Here is a 23,674-nt window from a genome sequence, read left to right as displayed (position 1 = left end):
GTTTTCTTATGGTCTTATGAAAGCGAGCCAATAAGCCAATTCCAAATTGTTTCCTGACTGGCATAGTTTGGTAACGTGGAGGACTGTCCGATATGTAGATAAAAAAAAATTACACCTAATATATAAAATTCTCGGGACAAAAATGTTTGTGACCATACTCCTCCGAAACGGCTTGAATAAAAAAAATTGCGTAGATATATTCGGTAGGACTGAGAATAGGATGTAAACTATTTTTTATACTTCTACGCGGACGGAGTCGCGGGCAACAGCTAGTAGTTATCTAAATGTGACAGGGACATTCCTAATAAGTACCTAACTATAAATAAATCCACGTCCATGTCATCTTCTAGTTCTTGCTAATGACAATCTCCGGCCATCCAATAGGCTTGTTCGTAAGGCCGAAATTTCAAGAACGGAATCGTAGTAACTAAAAACGAGCCGAACATAATCAATAATCTATCGAACTGCAGGGCTACTACGAAACTCGAAAAAGTTCGTGTCGTGCGGTCCCTCTGACACTTATACTGTATAATACGAGAGCGAGAGGGACGGTACGATTCGAACTTCGAGTTTCCAGTTACGTAGTAGCATTGTTGTTTCTACTTATAGGGCTGGTACTCATATCACGGTGAAAACTTAAAATATCGCATTATTTTCGAATACGAGGGTATTCGAAAATAATGCGATATTTTAAGTTTTCCACATTGTGAAGAACAATGTCAAAGAATAGCACATTGAATAGCCTCGCAGGTTTGTGCAGGTTCCCTCACGATATTTTCCTTCACCTAAAGCTTGTGGTAATATTGCCTAAATTTGATTGATGAAAGTTTGCGTACGCTAACTGCGAGGTATTGCATCGAAAGGCGCATGCCTGACTCAAACTGGGTTGCATAAAATTGTCGTCAGTGGGTCAATTTCAGGGTAGGCAGCTGCTAGTTTGCGCCTGCAGCAGCGCGCCAGCCCTCCGCAGCCGCAGCAGGGTGGACAGCACTAGTGCTGCCTACCATAATGCACGCCCCACTAAAAAAACCGGCCAATTACGAGTCGTTCCATACCATTATCTATACAACACATTAGACATCGCCAAAAAAACGGGAAAAAATCAAGTTTGTTGTATGGGAGCCTCCTTAAATATTTATTTTATTCTGTTTTTAGTACCTACTTGTTGTTATAGCGGCCACAGTACATAAGTAATCTGTGAAAATTTCAAGTGTCTAACTATTAACAATACAAAGAATACTTAACCAAGGAACAGCTGGATACAGGCACCTATCAGTTGCTTGCAACTGCCTGCCTGATAATTTATATAATATAATATAATATAATAATATATAATATAATATATTACCAGACGGACGAATAGACAGATAGACAGCGGAGTCTCAGTAATAGGGTTCCTAAAAATGTTCAGTTCACTCTTCACTACTGATACTCACTTTCATGGTGTTGAGGCTGTTGGCCGCATTGGCGACGACGTCCCCGAGCGTGGCGGGCGGCAGCGCGCCGCCGCGCAGTGCCAGTGCGCACGCGCACGCCGCCACCGCGCGCCACCACCACCACGATATCTTCATCCCGCTGCTTCCACCACACTCCGCTTTGACTTCAATGCCCGGCAAATCCAACTGCCTCACCAAACGACTGGCAGAAACCTCGAGAAAAGTGTTCGTCTGTCCTTCGTTTTCTACACCAGTTACTTCCTTAACTTGCCTTAAAAGGCGGTCTTCTTAGTGTAAAGCAACTGTCGTCAATGTTGTTTCGGCAATAATTAAATTTCAAGGTTCGCTATAGTTAGCAAATCTCCACGAAAATAATATGTTTTAAATGACTGAATAGCACTTTGAATTAGTTGGCCGCAACACGTTGAGGTCGTATTCGATGTTCTTGTAAAGCCCTAATGTTCTTTGCTGTGTAACGTAATCAAGTTTTGTTTTTGTTTGCTTTCGTATATAAAATGTCTATTTGTCTACTCGATTGATTAATCGAGTAGACAAATAGGCATTTTATTTTTTTTGGCTTATGTAGGTTCAGTTATATGCAGGTATTAATTTAATAAAGAAACGGCAAGTATGTATAAAGCCATATTTGAGTCTCATTTCAATAGTTTCTTTATCTAAGGCATTTTTTAGCTCTTTCTTTACTGACAGTATTTTTAAAGGAATTAAAGTTACTCCGAATCTTACTACACTATCAGACAGTTATCTTTCAGTGCAACAATCATTGCAGTTTGATTCATGTGCTGACTAAAGCATAACATCACTAGAGGTTTAGCTATATGTATTACGTGGTGTTAGGTACAGTCACCAGCATTAATATCTGCCACAGCGGAGCGTGCAAAAATATCTGATACGTCCTTCTGGCGCTAGAAATAGAGTCGTATCAGATATTTATGCACGCTGTTGTGTCAGGTATTGGTGCTGGTGACTGTACTAACATTATAATCCTATATTGGTCGGCTTTATAATCCTATTTTGATTTCATTTTTAAATTAAGATTGGTTTTTGGAGTGAGTCTTTTTGTATTTTTTATTTCAACTCCAAATTTTGTTACTTTCACTATACCGCTACACCACCACTGGACAGGAGTACAGACACGAATTTCTCCTATGCACCACATATCTCTGCTTGTTTGTTTCTTATTTAGTCAAATTCCATTATATAGCCTTTTCCTTTTCAACAAGAGAAGATATGCTCATAGCAATGTATGCAAGTATGTTATGGCGACAGCGGCGGCATTCACATTGTGGTCATATTATTGACCAAGCATCGCCTATTGAGCTGTTTATTTCGACGACCCGCGCCGCCCGGTTTTTGCAGAGTGCTCAGCAGGCCGTGTTCAACGCTCTCGATATTGTTAAAACTGCACTTTCACCTTCGTTAGGAAGGAGATTACGCGAGGTACAGTGTTTGCGACGCCCGCGCCTTCCTTCACCCAGACTTGTGCAATTATGATATTTAGGTACTAATTCATGGGCGTATGAATCACAACACAAACATCCTAATTAAACAGATTGCTTAAAATATTTTTAGGTTATATCCGTCTGCCGTAAGAATATGAAAAAAATGTTTTTTCCACTCGATGGCATTCAATTTTCGTTTACCTACACATAACTCCGGTACAACATAGAGATCTTTAAAAACGAGCCTATCATCTCTCAAAGGGCCGGCAACGCGCCTATGATACCCCTCGTGTTGCCATGTAATTCATGGGCGGTGGTGATTGCTTCCGATCAGGTAGCCCGCATGCTCGTTTTCCCCCTCTTAGGTAAGTATATTATAAAAAAAAACTGGCCAAGAGCGTGTCGGACACGCCCGAAATAGGGTTCCGTAGCGATTACGAAAAAAAAAAGTAATATTTTTCTAAGGATTTCGTATTTTGTAGGGAATATTCCAAGTTTAGGTATATTTTATACCTTAGGCTGCTATTTACTCTTAAACTATTTATTCACTTACGAAGACTATACAGCTTAACACATTTTACAGAAAACTTAAACATTAAACTACTAATAATTATCAACAAAACTTAAACGCTATATAGTTTTCCTTGTAAGTTTGATATTATACTTGCTACCATTCTGAATTTTTCAAATTTTTCCACCCACTCGTTTAGATTTTAGAGGGGGGACGCCCGATTTCAATGAAAATTTGCACTTTAAATTTGAATATTTTGCAAACAAATCACTGAATCGAAAATAAGTAAGTAAGAGCGAGTGTACGTACGAGGAGGTACGATACGAACTTCGAGTTTCGAGTTTCGTAGTAGCCTGTAGTAGCCCTACGCCTTCGTGCGGGCCAATACCTAAACCTAACCTAAATACCTAAAGGCACGGTACCTAAAACCCTAAACCTAAAGGCAGAAAAGTGCTCTGAGACCTTCTTGCCTAACGTTTCTGACGCTCGCGATCGCAATCAAATGTCAGTTTTTGTATGCGAAATCTGTCATTTGATTGCGATCGCTAGCGCCAGAAACGTTAGGCAATACGGCCTGCAGGGCTACTACGAAACTCTAAACTCGAAGTTCGTATCGTACCGTCCCTCTCGCTCTCGTATTAAATAGTATAAGTGTCACAGGGGCCGCACGACACGAACTTCGAGTTTCCAGTTTCGTAGTAGCCCAGCTGTTATGTAGTTGGTAGGTACGGAAGCAACAGTTAGGCTTAAGATTGGACTAAGATTACTTAGATCTAATACTCCGGTAGCACGGCGCGGCGATAGCCATCTAACTACACTACCGGGTTCTGGAAGGAATAAATTACGTAATATTATTATTACCATGAGTTCCGTACTGTTATGGGTCGTATTTATAGCAAGTACCTTAATGAACAATTGAATTCAGGAGAAAGTAATTTCACAAGGACGAATGAATTACTTATGTATGATTAATTTAAAAAATTCGCAAGAAGTGATTTCGCTTATCGTTATAACCTGGATGAATCAGCTAAGGAGTGGAATTCCCTGCCTGCGTCTGTTCTCTGAACGTTACAATATGACTGTCTTTAAATGGAGGCTGAATGACAAGTCGTTCGCCATCCACATCTTCGCTAACCATCGGACGAGATTATGGTAGTATTTTTATATAAAAAGATAAAATAGAAAAAATAAAATAAATATGTTATAATTTGATATGAGAAATTAAATTTATATGCAATTCAGAGGGCCCCTTTAGCCACTTGCCACACTTAAGTATTTCTTTGGAAATCCGAAAAATAAGACCCACAAAAATCGCGATATAAATTTGCCTACGTGTAATTCCCAAGGGCCAGCTATCTACATACCAAATTTCAACCAAATCCGTCAAGCCGTTTTAGCGTGAAGGAGTAACAATACACAAGCACGCATTCAGAAACTTTCGTATTTATAATATTATTAGAACTATAGGTTATTTTAAAAAAAGAAGGCGTGGTGGCCGAGTTAAATAAGTACGAAATTAATTTGCAAAATTACATTTTAATATACAACGAGCTTTACGGTGAAGGAAAACATCGTGAGGAAGCCTGCACAAACCTGCGAAACAATTTAATGCTCTGTGTGAAGTTCCCAACCTGCACTGGGCCCGCGTGGGAACTGCGGCCCAGGCCCTCTCATTCTGAGAGGAGACCTGTGCCCAGCAGTGGGACATATATAGGCTGGAATGAACGTTACTTGATATAAGTACCTATAGCTTACTAGTAGGTAGGTACGAAATAGTGTGCAAAGTGACATCGGCGATGGAAAAACAACGAAATCAGAGTGTGATCTTGACCGACTTTTATCAATAGCAAATGGCTCTACTGCCTTATATTTGCTTGGATTGTTTATGCAAATGCATTACATAAGCAACACATTTCGCTTGAATTTCGTTATATCACATGGACGTTTCTTGAACTATCGTAAATGCGGTATTTCATTTGCCAGTTTGTTAAATTGTTAGTTTACTTTTTTGTAACTGCTTTGTAAGTGATCAATATAAAGGTATGTAAGTACCTGAAAGATCTCCGCTAGGCAACAAAAATGTCGACTATTGTTTTTTATCTTTTATGTTCCTAACAATAATTGCGACAATACGTGGACTGTTTTCAATGTGATATCTCACAAACAACTAAGAAATCTCTTCTTCGAGACGAGGTTGGCAATGAATATTAGGTTTAATTTCAAAAATCATTAAATGTTCTCATGATTTGATAAGTTAAGTACCTTAGTGGTCCTGCCTGACTGTGAAGCTTGAGGTTCCGGATTCCAATAGGTGTAGGTAAATTGTTCTACCTGTATATTTATTTTTAGGGTTCCGTACCGTTGCCACTACTTGCCTAGGAGAGGGGCTCTGCTAGCATTGCTGGATGTTCACAGATATCTATAAATGTGTACAAAACCCTTGGTGCGCGAGTCTATCTCACACTTAACCAGTTTTTCATTTATGTCTCAAGTAGGTACAGGCAACAGTTAGATGTCCCCATACCGGACTAATAGGTTTTACTTTATATACTGGACTACTACATTGCATGGTTTCATGCATGGTCTCTTGCATGGTTGCTTGCATGCTTGCTTGCATGCTTGCTTACATGTTCACTTGCATGCTTGCTTAATTGCTTGCTTTTTTAAATGTTTATGGTTCATACGAGCGAAACGGCCAGTAAAAGCTAGTTTAAAAATAAAACCGGTTCCTCGAATATTTGTACACGCGATGATACGTTGAATAATTTCAGTCAAAACATACCTAACTATCGCCTGCACAGTATTGGGTATAAGAAAAAACTAAACTGCAACTTCATTATAGAATTTCTTTCGCCTAAACGTTTTGATTTGATTGTTTGCTGTCCGTTACACAACACTCACTTGAACATATTAGTTTGCAAAGAACTAAGGCTTACAAGGTATCGATGGGGTTGTTAGGATCCAGTCGCCGGGACTGTTCAGGTTTGGATAACGCGCGCGTCGGGTTGTGTATTTCGCGCCACTGCGTGTGCGCCGGAGCAAAGTCTCCAAGCCGGTTACCCAACACGCCACCACCACTGTCGCCGAACCAGGCTGTTATCCAATACTATGTCTATATTGCTTAGCTTGCATCGCCGTATGGATATGGAAACGTTTGTAAACAAGTAAGCTCGCTGCACCACTACTTCCCTTAAAGTAAATAAGTTTTTGTTAAAAATGTCATTTTTAATACAAGCTTGTTTGCTGGCTGTACTTTTGCATTTCTGTACCTTATTTCAAGTCGATACCATTAAACGTTGAGGATTTCCTTCCTGCATAGACCATCCTACCAGGATGTCATTGCCAGAATATTGTACTGTCAGCAGATTTATATAAGTAACTATGCCAAATATCAAGTTAATTTGACCCCCTGGAAGTGTGTCCAAATTAATAAATAAACAAACGGCAAGCTAAATAAAAGCTTGTAAAATTGCCTGTTAAGTATGACGGGCATCACATTGAATCCTCTCAAGGGACCAATTGGGTTCAGTTAGGATAGTTAGTACCTACCTACTTAACCTATCTAACGCGTTCTGAATCACAATTGTATTTACCGGATTACTAATGTATGGGCAAAAAACTTTTCCCAAAGTATCACATCCCAAAATATTTATTTATAATATGGACCATCCTAGAAAACTTTAAAAGTACCCATTTCCAAGCATGTTTAAGAAAAGAATATTTGTATTATATTATTACTTATTGCCTTATTAGCTCCGAATACGATGTTAGTTTATTTACTGAATCTTATGTTCAATTTATGAATAATAACATTAATAGCCAAGTGGAATATCCTGTAATTTGATATTTACTAAGGATCTTTACAAAAAAATACTGACAACATAATATCACAATGTCTTCAGTTCATAGTTCAGCTTAAACTCTCCAATATCTATGTCAGCTTCTTGGTACTGTGTGTGTATGTATGTATTATCTGTGGCAGGAGATGGGTTTTTCCGGTTTTCCCTATCCCTGCAGGGCTACTACGAAACTCGAAACTAGAAGTTCGTATCGTACCGCCTCTCTCGCTCTCGTATTAAACAGTTTAAGTGTCAGAGTGATCGCATGACACGAACTTCGAGTTTCGAGTTTCGCAGTAGCGCTGCTGGTTTTCCCTTTCTATTTTGTCTGTGGTACTTTTTTTTAGTACTGTTTTTTTTAATCTAGACTTGACGTCATTAAGCCTGGGGAATTTTATTTTTATGAAAAGTTTTGCACTGTTTTCGATTTGTTGTTGCGTTAATATCACTTTAAACTCAAAGCTCATTGTAATTCGTAGATAACAACAATAGTACGAAGAAGCACAGAGTACTGTGTACCGGACTAACTCAAGTGAATCTTTGGTTGTGATTATTATTGTCTGACGAAGACTTCTGGTTGTTCGACGCAATGGCAAGTAACGTACCATCTGCACCGACGGATCTTCCACCTGCGTACTCCGAAGTCGTGGGTAGTCCGCATTATGGTTTTGTGGCTCCGGAGGGGTCATTCCAAGATCCTCATGCTGCATACCAGCCGCCGAAAGGGTTTACTGCACCGGGGGTGTACCCGCATCCGCCGGGTGGCGCGACGGTGGTGCAGCCCATGGTGGGCGCCGCGGCCGGCCCCGGGCCCGCGCCAGTGCCCGTGGGCATTGTGATGCCGCAAGCAGTGGGCAGCGAGCCCACCACCATCACCTGCTTCAACTGCGGTAAAGTCGTCACCACCAGAGTCACCTATACTACAGCCTGGCACACTCACTTGGTTGCTGGATCAGTGTGTGTAATCACAATGTGAGTATCAACAATGGCTTATATTATTATTGTAACTTGCATGCTCTAGACCCCGGCATTTTGGATAGTATGTTTCTTTTCCCAAGCTTTATAGCAATGTGATATATCTTTATCACCAATGCTGCCTATTTAATTTATTTTCTTGGTTTTAAGAGCTTATTCAACACAGGAATATTATGATTATCCTTACTAAGTTAATATTATAAAAGCAAATGTAACTCTTGTGTCTCTGTCTATTACCTCTTCATGGTTAAACTGCTTAACCATTATAGATGAAATTTGGAATAGAAATAGTTGGAAAGGACATAGGATAGATTTTATCCTGAGATAATTGCTCAATTCCTGTGGGATAGCAATGAACAAATTATTCTCGAATGGAGCGGCAACGGTTAGTTTGTAATATTATGCCCAGCTCTTAATTTTTATCAAAGCATGTCTCTTAGTCAGATTAAAGCATGTGGAAAATCAAAGAATCCCTTATCTTTTATCATTGTTGCCAACATGACAATGTGACTAATCAAATGGCCACTTGCTGGAAATAAATAATGTAGAATTAGTTGTTAAACATGCTTTAGGCTTGTCAGTTTCATGCATTTTGACTGCTAAACTGAGATTATAACTAAATCAAGTTTTATTTCGGATAAGTAGCCATTAATCACTGACCAACATGGTTGTAATCTTTCAATTTGTGTAAGCAGAGCTCTTACTGCCTTATACTGTCTACAGTTAAACTAGGTGCTGACTCGGAGTTGCCTATTTGATTAAGCTAATGGACATGAAATTAATGAAGATTAAACCAATTAACATTGAATGCCTCTGGACTCTACTAGTCTATAGTGATATAATGAAGTGCTTGACTTTGTTTTTGTATGCAGTGAGTAATCTCTGGAACTACAGAATAGTTTTTTATTGCATACTTGTTATGTATATCCAGTGACAACACAATAGTCTGGCAGTGACATCCTGATACTCCGTCCAGGATCGTTTCCTGGAGGCAACTCAAAAATTCTGCCACTTAAACCTTTCTCAGATAACAAAAGTTACATTTCATCTAAAAAATTGCATGAAGCAATAAATTCAGCATGCCATGATCCCTTTATTTTTCTCATTTCCTGTTGTTGTTTTTCAACATGCATAATCAAATGTGTATTTTTGTAATTGGACTGTTGTTAAATTTTCTAGTATTTCTATATGACTCATACATAGTTGTCATTTAATATATTATGCAATGTAAGTGTAATGAGCACAACATAAAACAATGAAAAAGAAACTAAAATGTTACTTACCAATTTTTTGCCATTTGCAAGCATTTTTAATGAAAACTATGAGGTATGGACAAAGTACAGTGGTGTCCTAAATATTTCTTACTACTACTGTATAGCAGTGACATGTTTACCCTAGAGCAGGGGTCTTCAAACTTTTTGACTCGAGGGCCACACTGCACTTAATGTAAATTTGTGCAGGCCAAGACTTTGGCTGGTCATGGGGGTAATACATTAGTTAAGTAGACTTAGTCTTCAGGGGGTACCTAGATACGAGTAACGCAGAAGGAACGCACTTGGTGTTGATTATGTTCTCAAGTGGCTGTATGCTATTATGACCAATTACCGTTAGTGGTGGGTCTTATAAAACTCCAAGAGCCTCCAATGTGCAAAGCACCGCACGCTAGGTTCCTATACTGTCTGTCCCAGTGACGCGGCCTCATTTGTCACTAATTACAAAACGGCACTGTGGGCTCGGCCGGTTTCTTTCCGCGGGCCGTAGTTTGGCGACCCCTGCCCTAGGGCCTAAGCCTTATACATTTTAGGTTTTAATTTTATAACTGAAGTTATTTTTGTTGCAGGGTATGCTCACTGTGCTGCCTAGGACTGGTGCCATATTGTTTTGACTCTTTCAAGGATGCTGAACATTACTGCCCCAATTGCAACACATTTGTTGGTAAGACCAACAAATGCTAATTTTCCTTGTTGCAAATTAAACCTATACATTTTGACAATAGCAATGACTTGAAAATTGTCTCAAATCAATTGATCACTTTCAATAGTTTTGATGAATAATTCAAGATATACAACACACAACTTTGCTGCTAGTGCCTTTTCCATCAAAGCCATGTGTTAATGATTATAATGGGCCTATAATCTGGACAGAAATCTGCATCTTCTATATATACATACTACTCAAAAGATAAGGACCACATGAGCTTCATTGGTAAAATGAAAGTAATAAATACATAGGTACATACATTTTTGTTTGTATATTTAATGTCACAAACATTATTTTTATTGTATCCTATTATAAAACTGTACATGACTAATGTTTTACCAATTTTTTTACTAATAGAATTCTAAGTGCCCTCATTTTTTTTTCGAGTAGTGGGTATATGACAAAGACGTAAACTTTGTATGTAAGGGTTAAGACAAGAGAATCGATTTTTTGTCAATTTTCCTTTTGGTATTGTAAGCAAGATCATCACCATCATCCCAGCCTATATACGTCCCACTGCTGGGCGCAGACCTTCTCTCAGAAAAAGAGGGCCTGGGCCGTAGTTCCTACGCGGGCAAAGTGCGGATTGGGAACTTCACAGACACCATTGAATTGCTTCGCAGGTTGTGCAGATTTCCTCACGGTGTTTTCCTTCACCATAAAGCTCTTGGTAAATTTCAAATGTAATTTCCCACATGAATTTCGAAAAACTCAGAGATGCGAGCCCAGGTTTGTACCCACGATCCTCTGCTTGCGAGGCCACTCGGCCACTACGGCTTCATACGCAAGATAGGTAACAAAATTTGTAATGTGTCATTTTTCATCATATTTCTTGAGCTCCAAAGTTCCAAACTACACGACTTTAAAGAAATACGACTAATGATTTTTAGGAAATTTTGTTTGAATAACATGAGATCAAAATCAAATTAAAAATAAACCTCTAAAATCAATCTATCTAAATACTAACTAGTGTCCGACCGAAGTTTCTGTTTCAGCCAGTTTCGGGCTAAAAATCATGTTTCGGTAAAAGGTTCGGTTCCGGCCGCGCCGAAACATATCGTACTTTTTTAAGGTAGTTTAATTTAGACCCAGTTGATAAATGATAATGTTAAAATTTCAATTCGATAAAAGTGAAAAATAGAACCCTGTTATATTAGGCCAGCGAGATTTTTCATTATTCATATCTGGAAAGAACAACTCACTGATATTTTATTCAATGGTTTAATCACTTTTATAAATTGTTCGATTTCGGCCGAAACTATATTCAGAACCGAACCGTCGGTTTCGGCAAAAAAAAACAAAACATGTTTCGGTCGGACACTAATATTAACCCTTTACCTCTGATTTATGTAATTAGAATATTCTAACACAAACATAGTGTCGGGGGACCGCTAAGTAATTCTAATAAAAACACTACATGCCTGCTGAGTATGATAAAATATGAAATCTACATGGCAAGTAAATTTAAGGAAATATTGGAAAGAAAAAAATAATGTATGATTTATTAATGTACATTTACTTTTTGATCTCTGTGCAGATATCAGCAAAATAATATGTATCTTTTATTTTGAAATAATAAGGGTTTATGTGATGAAAAAGGTTTAATTTTTTTAAAGTGATATTGAATTGTAATTTTGAAGAAATTTAATAAACTAATTTGATAGGGTAGGTGTATTTTGTGTAGGGTAAGCAACACACTGATTTGACACAAGTTGAAGGCAAAAGCTAGTTGTTTATTTAAAACTGATGCTATCTTTTTTATAAACTACTAGCACCACAGGTTATTAGGCATGCACTATTTTTTTTTGAAATCAAGCTCTTCTTTACTAGATTGTAAAAATTTAAATAAATCTTTAAGATGACAAATGGGTTAAAAGATGTGTACCTCTTCATGGTAGATATATTCGTTGGCTTGTAATATATGTATATATCAATAACCATAGCTTCACATTGCCAATTTATTTAATTTATTTGTATTCAAATTTTCAGTTAACATTGTCTGTTTATTGAATTGATAGTAAAATTGATAAGGTATTTTTTAACCTTTAAATGTATGTTTTATTACCATCAAATCAAAGGAATTAAGATTTTTCATTAGATTGGCTTCAAAAAATCTAGTTAACAAACATTTTCTATTTAAAAGAGTACGAAAGAGATAGATATAGATAAACGCTTGTGAAACTCCTGTTTAATAATGTGTTTGTTATTTTCTATCACTTCCACATTTGCCTGTGCCAGTCATAATAAAAAAAAAATTAACTATAAAGGGAGTTAGTAGATACCTCCAATCCACTCCATTCATTTAAAGGGTTAAGAAAGACTGAGCTTAGGTGCTGGCTCATTTGTGCCTTTCGCGCTTAACTCATTAGAACTTAGGTTAATTTAATATCACGCAGAAGCAGAAGGTAGGAGTGTTAATGTTGGCCATAAAACAAATCCATGTGATATAATGGTTTGGCTATCAGAATAAGTAATCATAAATTTAGTTTTTCAAAATGTAATCCTATCATTAAGGTTTTTATTGATTATTTGGAAGGCCTATATCTCTTATTGAGCCAGTTTTATGAACCTTATACATAAATAACTATAAACTTCGGAAATGTATTCCTTTATAAGAAAGTAGTTTTTAGTCATTTTATTTGTATTTGTTATTTTACCATGTTTATATTTGCTATTTTTTTATCTGTATTTATGAATAAATCATTCCAGGTTAATTAAACCTTAAATGTTTTTTGGGCAAGGATGAAAGGTTGTCACAAGTTTTACTCAATATTTATGATGTTCAAAAATTATAGTAAGGTGCTTTGGGGTAATTCCACGTGGATTTTTGATGAGTTGACATGACGTTTGTAATTTCGTTAATTACTCCGAGTTGGTAAATTATATTTAAAGTCTTAGGATATTTCTGTCGTTTCCACTAATCGATCTTATATATACTATATAAAAAAGTTTCTAAAAATATGATCGATTTATGGAAATATTGGTATTCAAAAACTAGTTACTTATTTTTTTTGCACAGGGCTATTTCGGAATATAGCGGGGTTATTCTGCGTGTTATTGAAAGGTGGACTTTATTATAATTTGGCTCAAGGTTCATATTTCTTTTAGGCTGAAATTACCCCATTCATTTTTATTTTTATTCGTTAGTAATATCCACAGTTACAGATTTTTCAATATCTGTATTCCGAAATAACCCCACAAACGCAATGTGGTTCTCAAAATTTGCCGCAAAGGAATATTAAATCTACATATATTATAGAACAAAGCTGGATTAGTTACACCATTTATAACTCTTGAACAGCTGGACAGATTATTATGATCTTTGATGTGTGGATTGTAGATTTTGTCTCCGCCCCGAATAGCAGAATAGGGGGAGAGGAGCGAAGCCGCGGGAATATACTAGTAAGTATATAAAACAATTAGAAATGCCATGTCACTTTAATATTTTGAACTAGATTTTACCCGCGGCTACGCTCGCGTGAATCATAAACATTCAATGAAGCAAGCAATCAAGCAAGCATGCTAGCAAGCATTTAAGCAATCATTTAAGCTAGCTTGTAAGCAAGTATGCAAGCAAGCAAGCATGCAAGCAAACATTTAAGCAAGCTTGCAAGTGAGCATGTTTCGCTCGCGTGAACCATAATCATTTCAAAGAAGCAAGTATGCAAGCAACTAAATAAAGTTCATGCTACATCGTTTTGATAGCCGAAGTATCAGGTACGCTACCCTGTTCGACACACTGGAGATCTCTTTAATGTTGTTAGAGAGGGATCTATTAACAAGGAACCCTACGCCACCCTGTGATGTTTGATCATCCTCGCGGAAGTACAGAAGGTGGCCCGAGTCTAAGATGATGGTGCCCTCTTTATGTATTTCACTTAACTCCTGAATATGCCACCCTTATGTTCTCCAGCTCCACTTCCAACTGCGCTAGAAGAGTCCTAAAAGTCCGTCCGTTCTAGTAGCCAGGGTCAGTTTACTTAGGTAGCCTTGGATCGACCGGGATTCTTAGCATCCTCTGCCCTACCGTTACCATGAACGCTACTATGACAAGGAATAGCGGGGCGACCGGGAACTGGGGCCATCTCTTTGCCGTGCGCTTAATTCTGGTAGGGGTTTGCCCATAATCCCCACACTGGGCATGCGAGTTGGCGATCGTAGGGCACAGTTTATTGCACCGCCGATGCTGCAGCCAATCCGGGGCCCGGGGACTTAACTGTGCCGATTTTGGCTGCGCTATGCCGCAATCAGCCAGCTGCCAGAGCCCAGTCTGTCAGACGGCAGGGTGCACCACGGGCAGGTAAGGTTGGCTTGGGGTCCATAGATGGAGGTTGGCACCACAAATAAAAAAATGTAAATCTTGAAAAGTTGAAAGTTTGAATACCTCAGACAATTACCATACTAAAGTAAGCTGGGTTATTTCGGGAATCACTTCACTGGAATAACCCCTAAAGGGTAATTCGGGAAAAAAAATTAAACTATAGCTAGGCCTTTTAGACTGACACAGTCATTCGCGAAAAACGATTATTTGTCATAACATTAATAGTTCAATCTTGTAACTTATCAGGTTTTAGAGTTAGCGGTGTTGGGGTTATTTCGTATTTAACTTTTTGGCACGAAAATGCACTCTACCCAAAAAAATATATATTGCACGTCCAACCGATGTCAGCGCCTCGCATCATCTGGAGAGACGCGAGGAGCGGTAAATGGGGCGTCCATTTAAGTGCTGCCAGTGGTTAAACATCAACACGTTTAGGAGAAATTTTAAATAAATGGAATAACCCCGTTTACGGAATTACCCTTGTGGCGACTGTATTTCCGCTTCCGCTTTTATCATGGATATTGCGCATGTGTGGATTTTGACGTTGACTTTTTCATTTCGAATTGATGCTGTATAAATAAATATATTTCCTTTAAAAATAGTAATTATTCCCATAAGTGGTGACCCGCGACTACGAACATGCAGGAAAAATTCGAGCAATGTATGGAACCAAGTGAAGCAGTGGTTTATCGAGTGGGTATTAAGGTTCCGCCATTTTGGCCTGACAAACCATCGCTTTGGTTTGCGCAACTAGACGGACAGTTTGCCTTATCGAATATTACATCGGATTCGACGAAATTCTACCATGTAATTTCCGTGTTAGAGCCTAAATATGCGTCCGAAGTCGAGGACATTATTACTAAACCGCCTGACGCGAATAAGTACGAGACATTGAAACAGCAGTTGACAGCTCGCTTATCCGCTTCGCGAACAGAGCAACTGAAGCAATTGATGTCGCGAGAGGAGCTCGGAGACAGGAAGCCAAGCCAGTTTTTCCGTCACATCCGTAGCCAGGCGGGCCCCGACTATCCTGATGAATTTATACGGACTCTATGGTCAAGCCGATTGCCGACTTTGCTTCAAAGCATTATCGCGACGCAGGAAGACATGCCGCTAGAGAAGCTAGCATTGCTCGCGGACAAGGTACACGAGGCTACTTCGCACTGTACTGCTCATGTTGCTGCCGCTTCGATGTCGACATCACCATCGCTACCTGTGTCTGCTATCGACGAGTTAGGCCGAAAAATTGAAGCTTTGACGCAAAGATTCGATGCGATGTCAACATCGAATAGACATCGTGACACCAGAGCAAGATCGAAGTCACGTGCCAAGCGCGGCAACTCGTCCAGGAGCCGTTCCCGTGCCGGTGGCAAACGTCTCTGCTGGTACCATTTTAAATTCGCAGAAAAAGCAGCTAAATGTATCTCGCCTTGCAATTACTCAAAAAACTAGCTAGGGAGTCGCTCGAAGCGACTAGTGATTGTGCGGCTGTATCGGGTCGTATATTTGTTACTGACATTAAAACTAAGGTGCAATTTTTAGTTGATACTGGGTCTGACCTATGCGTATATCCTTTAAGCTATTTAAGTGGACAAAGGCGTCATAAAACGAATTATGAGCTTTTGGCCGCGAATAATACTGTTATTTCTACGTATGGCTGGTTGAGTTTGTCCCTGGATTTTAATTTACGCCGTGATTTTTCTTGGCGATTTGTTATTGCTGATGTGAGTAAACCGATAATAGGTGTAGATTTTTTATCCTTTTACAATTTGCTTGTTGATATTCGCAATGCGCGCCTAATTGACAGCATTACATCGCTCACATCAGTCGCTCTGGTTGCTTCTACTTGTGCCTGCCCGCAAATAAAAGTTGTTACAGGTGACTCTTCGTTCCATAAGCTGTTACAAGAGTATCCTGATATAACGCGGCCAGTTGGAACATCACAAGAACGTAAATGTAAGCACCAGACCCAACATTATATTAGGACAACTCCTGGGCCACCTGTTTACGCAAGACCCAGACGTTTAGCACCTGATCGTTTGAAGATCGCGAAACAGGAATTCGAAGAGATGGAGCGCACCGGTATCGTGCGAAGATCTGAAAGCTCATGGTCCTCTCCTCTTCACCTTGTCCCTAAAAAGGACCAAGGTTGGCGACCTTGCGGAGATTATCGAGCTCTCAATGCTCGCACGGTACCGGACAGATATCCGGTGCGCCACATTGCTGATTTTTCGCACAATTTATCAGGCTGTAAGATTTTTAGTAAGTTGGATTTAGTGCGTGCATACAATCAGATTCCTGTTGCGCCAGAGGATGTATCGAAGACAGCAATCACGACACCCTTTGGACTTTTTGAATTTCCTTACATGAGCTTCGGTTTGAGGAACGCCGCTCAAACTTTTCAAAGGTTTATGGATGAAGTCCTTAGAGGTCTGGATTACTGTTTTCCATTTATTGATGACGTACTAGTAGCTTCTGCTAATAATGTAGAGCATCAGGAACATCTACGAACGGTATTTAAACGCTTTAGCGAATACGGCATTTTACTTAACCCTAACAAATGCGTATTGGCTGTTCCGGAAATAGAGTTCCTGGGCTACATGGTTTCATCTGAGGGTACTAAGCCTATTGGTGATAGAGTCGAGGCTATTCAAAATTTTTCACGCCCTAAGACAATTAGGGAGCTTAGGCGTTTTTTAGGCGCGTTAAATTTTTACAGACGTTTCGTGGCTAATGCGGCCAAGATACAAGCTCCACTCCATGGACTGCTTAGTGGTCCATCAGTGAAGAACAACAGCAGTATTGATTGGAGTCCCAGCTTGGAGGAGGCTTTCAATGCTTGTAAAACGAGTATTGCTAACGCTGCTCTTCTGGCACATCCCGATCCAACTGCTCCTTTGGCTGTTGTCACGGACGCGTCTGAATTATCTATCGGATCTGTCATACAGCAAGAAGTTCAAGGCCATTGGCAGCCGCTAGGGTTCTTTTCTAGAAAGTTAACACCAGCGCAGATCAAGTACAGTGCTTATGACCGCGAACTCCTTGCTATTTATGAGTCGGTTAAATATTTTAGGTATATGTTAGAACTAAAACCGTTCTTTGTTCTTACTGACCATAAACCGATAGTATCCGCATTTAAAAAGTCTCATGATTCGTGTTCACCGCGACAATTTCGATATCTTGATTTTATATCACAGTTTACCACCGACATTCGTTATATTGCTGGTGAGGACAACGTTGTCGCGGATGCACTGTCTAGGACTGACGCCATAACAGACATACTTGACTCTGACTCTTTAGCAGCCTCTCAAGCCACGGACACAGAACTGAGAAATTTGATCAAAATCGGTTCATCCTTAAAATTGCAAAAGGTACCGTTTGGGAATACGAAACTTTTTTGCGATGTGTCCGGGCCAGTTCAACGTCCATTTATTACATCCGAGTTCCGGAAGTCAATTTTTAATAGTATTCACGGACTTAGCCATCCTAGCGTTAGGACTACCGTAAAAATGGTAACTGAACGCTATGTATGGCCGGGTATTAGGAAAGATTGCAGAAACTGGGCGCGAACGTGCATTTCTTGTCAGAAATCAAAAATTTCTCGCCATGTTCATGCGCCAGTGCATGATTTTAAACTTCCTTCGGCCCGTTTTTCCCATGTCCACGTAGATCTTATAGGCCCACTTCCGATTTCTAACGGATACAAATATTGTCTTACCGCCGTTGACAGGTTTACGCGGTGGCCTGAGGCAGTTCCGCTTACGGATATTACGGCTGAAAATGTAGCCAAGGCATTTATATCTACGTGGATATCACGTTTTGGTTGCCCTGAAAAGGTGACCACAGATAGAGGTAGACAATTTGAATCTCATCTTTTCAGTAAAATTTCGTCAATCATCGGTTCACATCATCTTAAAACTACTGCGTATCATCCAGCTGCTAATGGTCTTGTTGAACGTTTCCATAGACAATTGAAGGCAGCAATTATGTGCCACGCAGACGAGAGCTGGACAGAATCTCTTCCATTGGTTCTTCTCGGTGTACGTAGTTCATGGAAGGAGGACTTGTCCGCATCATCCGCCGAACTAGTTTACGGTGAAGTGCTTAAGCTCCCTGGTGAATTTTTCGAACCGACTACTGACAGACTGACGGACTATACTGATTTTTTGACTAGGTTGCGTCTTCATATGAAGAAACTTCAACCTAAGGCCGTAGCACGACATGGCTCTTCTAAAGTGTTTGTTTTTAAAGATTTGTCGACAGTATCACATGTATTTATAAGACAAGACTTTGTACGACGATCTTTGCAGCCACCTTATGCTGGCCCTTATAAAGTAGTCAGTAGAAATGATAAGTTTTTCGCCATAGACGTAGCAGGTCGAATTACTAATGTTTCGATCGATAGGCTGAAACCTGCTTATATCCTAACAGATGAACCAGGTAGCACTTCTACGTCATCCACCACTGTTCCTGCGAGAACACCTGTGGTTGTAGCAACTCCTACACCTTCTAGGACTACTCGTTCTGGTCGTCAGGTTATTTTTCCTAATTTTTATCGACCCTAAAGGTCTCCGGGGGGGCTGATGTGGCGACTGTATTTCCGCTTCCGCTTTTATCATGGATATTGCGCATGTGTGGATTTTGACGTTGACTTTTTCATTTCGAATTGATGCTGTATAAATAAATATAATTCCTTTAAAATTAGTAATTATTCCCATACCCTAAAGCACCTTAAATAAATGTGACACAACTTTGTACAGTAATTATCTCAAGTTTATAACTGACAGGTGGTTTGGTTTACCTTTATAGCATTTGTAACTTTATTATCATGCAAACACAATAGTTATTACAAATTTGTCATCATGGGCTAACATTTTACTGAAAATAGCCTTAATGGTATGACATTAAAGTTAAAATTCAAATGAAGGCAAACCATCCCATCATGTTACCCTAATATAATTTGTGTTAATCAGCTATTAAATAATTTATTACTGTTGTTGTGCCCAGTTTTACATTACTCAAATGAAATGGATTAAGTGAAAATAAATTCCATAACAAAACTTAGGTGCTCTTTCAAGCAATATTAAAAATTGTCTACTTATATGATAATTTTTATTATTGATTTAATAATGTTTTGTATTAATATGCTTAGAATAATCATTCGTCCTTTTATTATAAATGCGTGTAAAAAGTTACTTAAATAAAGGCTTCAAAAATGAAAAGTATTTTTCTACATTGATGTGATATTGTATTCATGAAATTGAGTTTTACTTATCTAATTGCTATCTAAAATGATAAGATATGGGTACCAATAACACTGATAAGAAATATACCTGTGCAGGCTATGTGTAATCAATACGAGCTATTTACAAGTCACACATGTCGGCTAAACAGGAAATAATAATGGAGATGGCTAATAGTGGTGGAGTGAATCCTGCTCAAAGTGACACTGTACGAGCAGAGCTCTATGTAGATTCTGAAACTGCAGGCATCCAGCGAGAACAGCCTCCTCCTTACACAGAACAGCCTCCATGTACCATCATACGTGAGACAGTCATTATTCAACCTCCACTAAAAGATAGCCCTCTATTTTATCCGTGCCCTCGATGCCGCAAGAGAGTCCTGACTAAAGTGGTTTATGTGAACACAAAAAAAACACACATGCTAGCTGGTTTCATTTGTGGTCTTACTTGGTAAGTACTGGCATTTAGAGCAAATGTTTTGATTAACCTAGTAAAGATCGTAACATAACTAGAAAGCGGAATTTTCATGGCATTTTTTGACATGTCATAGTGACTTCACTTATCGACTTCCAATATACCTACATACCTATCATATGTAATACTGAAGAAGACTAAAAGTAAAGGTAAACAATAGGCGGCCTTAAGCTAAAGAGTGATCTCTTCCAATTAACTTTCGAGTAGTAAAATGTGAAATAGACATAATATGCACTGGACAATGAATGGATAACAATTTCTTATTTAATAATTTCAGTTCAGTCTTTTTCCAATTTCATGTTGAAATTATTCTGTTGTAACGTTAACAAGTGTTCCGTTAATGTCTCTATAAAATAAGTGTTTTTTTTTCATATTTTTCGGTTTAAAACTACTGAATTTACAGTCAAATATCCATTTGTAGGCGGAAAAGAATGGTCTACTAAGTTTACGACAATCTAATTTCAAGTGTCTAATATATCGGCATCATTTAGGTAGAGTCAATAAGTGAGAAGTCACTATGAAAGGTCAAAAAATGCCATGAAAACTGCTCTCTGCTCAGAAAATAATCTGTTTTACATATAGTGATTTATGTTCAATGTGCCTGTAGGAACTGCAACTTTCTAGCATAAAAAGTAGGTATCTCATGTGTTAATTCAAGTGATAAACTATCTGCCTACCAAATTACATCCAAATTTGTTAAGCCTTAGCTTAGCATTAATATTATTATCAGGTTTAATGCTGGTAGAAATATAATTACATGTTCAAGAATTCACTTATATTTACTGTTCTATTTTTTTTCAGCTGGTGTCTTCTTTGTTGTCTAGCTGCCCTTCCATACATAATACCCACCTTCAAAAAGATAGAGCACTATTGTCCGGACTGTAATACATTTCTTGGTGATTATTCAAAAGTGTAAAAATAAATGTGAAACAATGGCAGCAGATAATACTCACTGAAGAATTGACAACTACATAATTAAGATTGGTTTTTTGGAATCTTTTTGTATTTTTTATTTCAATTCCAAATTTTTACTTTTACGGTCATCCCGTAAAACCGAAATTGAAAATACAAACTGAAATATAGATGCACAGAAAAAACAGAAAAATAAGACCATCACTGGGAATTGAACCCAGGTCCTTGGTAATCCGTACCTACATAATTTTCACAACATAGCATTACAATGAATCACAGAATAGTAGTGTCACACATGATTTCAAAATCAACAAGAGACTGTCAACCTACAAATGATACATTGGCCCATAACATACATAATTACAAGCTAATAGTATTAGTGAATTAGCATTGAAGTTCACTATGTACTTGTAATTTGTTATGCAATTGGGCCATGGTTTGTCATGAAGTATTTGGTTGGATGGATAAATAATTAAATTTTAAGTTAAGTATCTGTACAACTTTAACTACTTAATGTGATTTAGATGTTTATTATTTGGCAATCACAGCTACTAGGAAATAAGATTTTTTTTTAAAGAATAGGTACACATAGACCACAAAATGTTTACATTTTGTCTGCCACTATTCAGAACAATTAATTTTTGTTTTGTTAAATTAGTTTTTATGTTTTGTGGTTAAACTATAGTAAGTATAAGATATTTTAAAGATGATACCAAATATTTGTGTTTAGATAATTACATAAAACAAATGCCTACTTAATGTGAATGTGTTATTATTGTTATTAATACTGAAACCTACATAATTAATTAAACAGCAAAACCAGAAATAATTGGTTGCATTTTGTTATAATCACTCATTTGAATACCCTCTGGAAAATTATACAAAAGAACATCATTTTCTCTGTATTTAACTTGAACTTTTTAATTTTCTGTCCATGTTAGCACAAGTTATTAAACTCATTTCTTTGTTGCTGCAAGCATATCATGTGGAATATGGTACTTGTAATCTAAAACAGTCAGATGCAATCTTCCATTTGCCATCAACTGCAACGATGAGGAATGTCTGCTGGAAAGGTTTCTTGCTGTCGTCATTCTGATAAGTCACGTCGCCACAGGCTTGTATGAGGTACGTCAGTTTGTTGGAAACCAGAGCCTCTGATATCGGCTGAGCATCCAAAGTCTTCAAAACATGATTGCTAGCTGGCAAGTCCATTAAAAACTTCTGGATTCTATCATTGCCATTAATGCCATTACCATTCCACACTAAAAGTCCGGTATCGAGATACAATTTCGAGGTTAAGTGTCTACTGTTGTCCACTTGTTTGTAGAATACTCGTGTGAATTCTTCGGCTGTTTCGCAAGCATTTTCAACGTTCTTAACAGCAATTTCAGCCATCTCATAAAAGAGAAGGAGCAAACTATAATATTGGTAAACAACAAAACAAATAACTACAACAGAACTATACTATTATAGTACTTAAATAGCACTAGTACTGTACGTGTACGTACTAATTACGATCTGTCACTGTCAGTAATGTCAGTCAAGAAAGAAATTTGGGTGACACTTTCCCGGCCCGGATAATACTGACCCTGTTTTTCATGTAAACGCCCGTTAAAAGTACACGAAAAACAGGTTCGATATATACATATGTCGGTATTGTTGGGCCTGGAAAAAGAAATCCCGAAATTTTTATTTGCAAGCGCCATCTACAACGCCAGCAGGGCTACTACGAACCTCGAAGTTCGTGTCGTGCGGCCCCGCTGACACTTATACTATTTAATACGAGAGCGAGAGGGACGGTACGATACAAACCTAAAGTTTCATAGTAGCTCTGCAGCTTTTGCAAAAAAACAGTGTTGCTATATTAAAATAAAACAAAGCTCATTATTTTCGTCCTTCGTAAATTAATATTTCCAACCGACGAAAAAAACGGAGGAGGTTCTCAAGTCGACGCGTACATATTATATACTAGCTATTTATTACCCGCGGCTCCGCCCGCGTGGTATTCGGTTATCGCGCGCTGTTCCTCGGAAACTGTGCATTTCTCGGATAAAAAGTAGCCAATGTCACTCTTGGGCCCATAAACTATTCTCTATGCCAAAAATCACGTCGATCCGTCGCTCTGTTACGGCGTGAAAGACGGACAGACATAACACAAACACACACACGCATTATAATATTAGTTTGGATAATAGGATTAGTAGGATAGTCAGAGTTACCTGGCTTATAGATCTAGTGAATAATGTTTTTCATCGTATCAAGATACCTAAAGGTAAACCAAAAATATGACTATTGTCAAGAGGGCGCTATTGTTTTATTTATATGGCAAATAGTCAGTATAGTCGGAACAATTGCTTTCTTTTTTCTTGGCGACCTAAACCTAGGAGGAACGGACCCTTCTTTCATAATTCGCGTAATCGATGACTCCGATATACCTAGAAAGTTTATTAATAACTATAATTACTGCTTATTTTTACCAGACTACAATGACATCTTGACTTGTCTACAACGTTTACCTGTTAG

At 38.4% G+C, this 23,674-nt stretch overlaps 3 protein-coding genes across 14 annotated transcripts in view; 1 reads left to right on the top strand and 2 right to left on the bottom strand.

The window, feature by feature from the left end:
- The window catches only part of LOC141432612 (carboxylic ester hydrolase-like), a 31,727-nt gene extending 25,227 nt beyond the window's left edge, over window positions 1–6,500 (bottom strand). The window contains exons 1-3 of one of the 12 annotated variants that reach the window (XM_074094266.1): window positions 6,344–6,500; window positions 2,559–2,665; window positions 1,437–1,904 (exon numbers count right to left, since the gene is read on the bottom strand). In XM_074094266.1, the coding sequence (XP_073950367.1) occupies window positions 1,437–1,571 (135 nt within the window). In that variant the 5' untranslated portion in view covers window positions 1,572–1,904; window positions 2,559–2,665; window positions 6,344–6,500. The other 11 variants (XM_074094265.1, XM_074094268.1, XM_074094272.1 and 8 more) reach the window with 11 other exon arrangements.
- Window positions 6,501–7,573: 1,073 nt separating this feature from the next.
- LOC141432621 (lipopolysaccharide-induced tumor necrosis factor-alpha factor homolog) lies at window positions 7,574–12,994 on the top strand. The gene is made up of 2 exons (XM_074094291.1): window positions 7,574–8,218; window positions 10,062–12,994. The coding sequence occupies exons 1-2, from the start codon at window positions 7,836–7,838 to the stop codon at window positions 10,174–10,176; spliced, it is 498 nt and encodes a 165-aa protein (XP_073950392.1). The 5' UTR covers window positions 7,574–7,835; the 3' UTR covers window positions 10,177–12,994.
- Window positions 12,995–22,042: 9,048 nt separating this feature from the next.
- Window positions 22,043–22,701, bottom strand: Nxt1 (NTF2-related export protein 1). The gene has a single exon (XM_074094293.1). The coding sequence runs from the start codon at window positions 22,544–22,546 to the stop codon at window positions 22,133–22,135; it is 414 nt and encodes a 137-aa protein (XP_073950394.1). The 5' UTR covers window positions 22,547–22,701; the 3' UTR covers window positions 22,043–22,132.
- Between the last annotated feature and the right edge of the window lie 973 nt (window positions 22,702–23,674).

This window comes from Choristoneura fumiferana, chromosome 11, assembly GCF_025370935.1.
Source record: "Choristoneura fumiferana chromosome 11, NRCan_CFum_1, whole genome shotgun sequence".
In the NCBI taxonomy this organism is placed as follows: Eukaryota; Metazoa; Arthropoda; class Insecta; order Lepidoptera; family Tortricidae; genus Choristoneura; species Choristoneura fumiferana.
This window is presented reverse-complemented; position numbering and strand designations above follow the sequence as displayed.

What these genes read in the sequence shown, in the direction of transcription:
- LOC141432621 (XM_074094291.1), top strand. Translation starts at nt 7,836, where the DNA reads ATGGCAAGTAACGTACCATCTGCACCGACGGATCTTCCACCTGCGTAC. An exon ending in TCAGTGTGTGTAATCACAAT is followed by an intron (nt 8,219 to 10,061) that starts GTGAGTATCAAC and finishes TTTTTGTTGCAG; the next exon opens with GGTATGCTCACTGTGCTGCC.
- Nxt1 (XM_074094293.1), bottom strand. Translation starts at nt 22,546, where the DNA reads ATGGCTGAAATTGCTGTTAAGAACGTTGAAAATGCTTGCGAAACAGCC.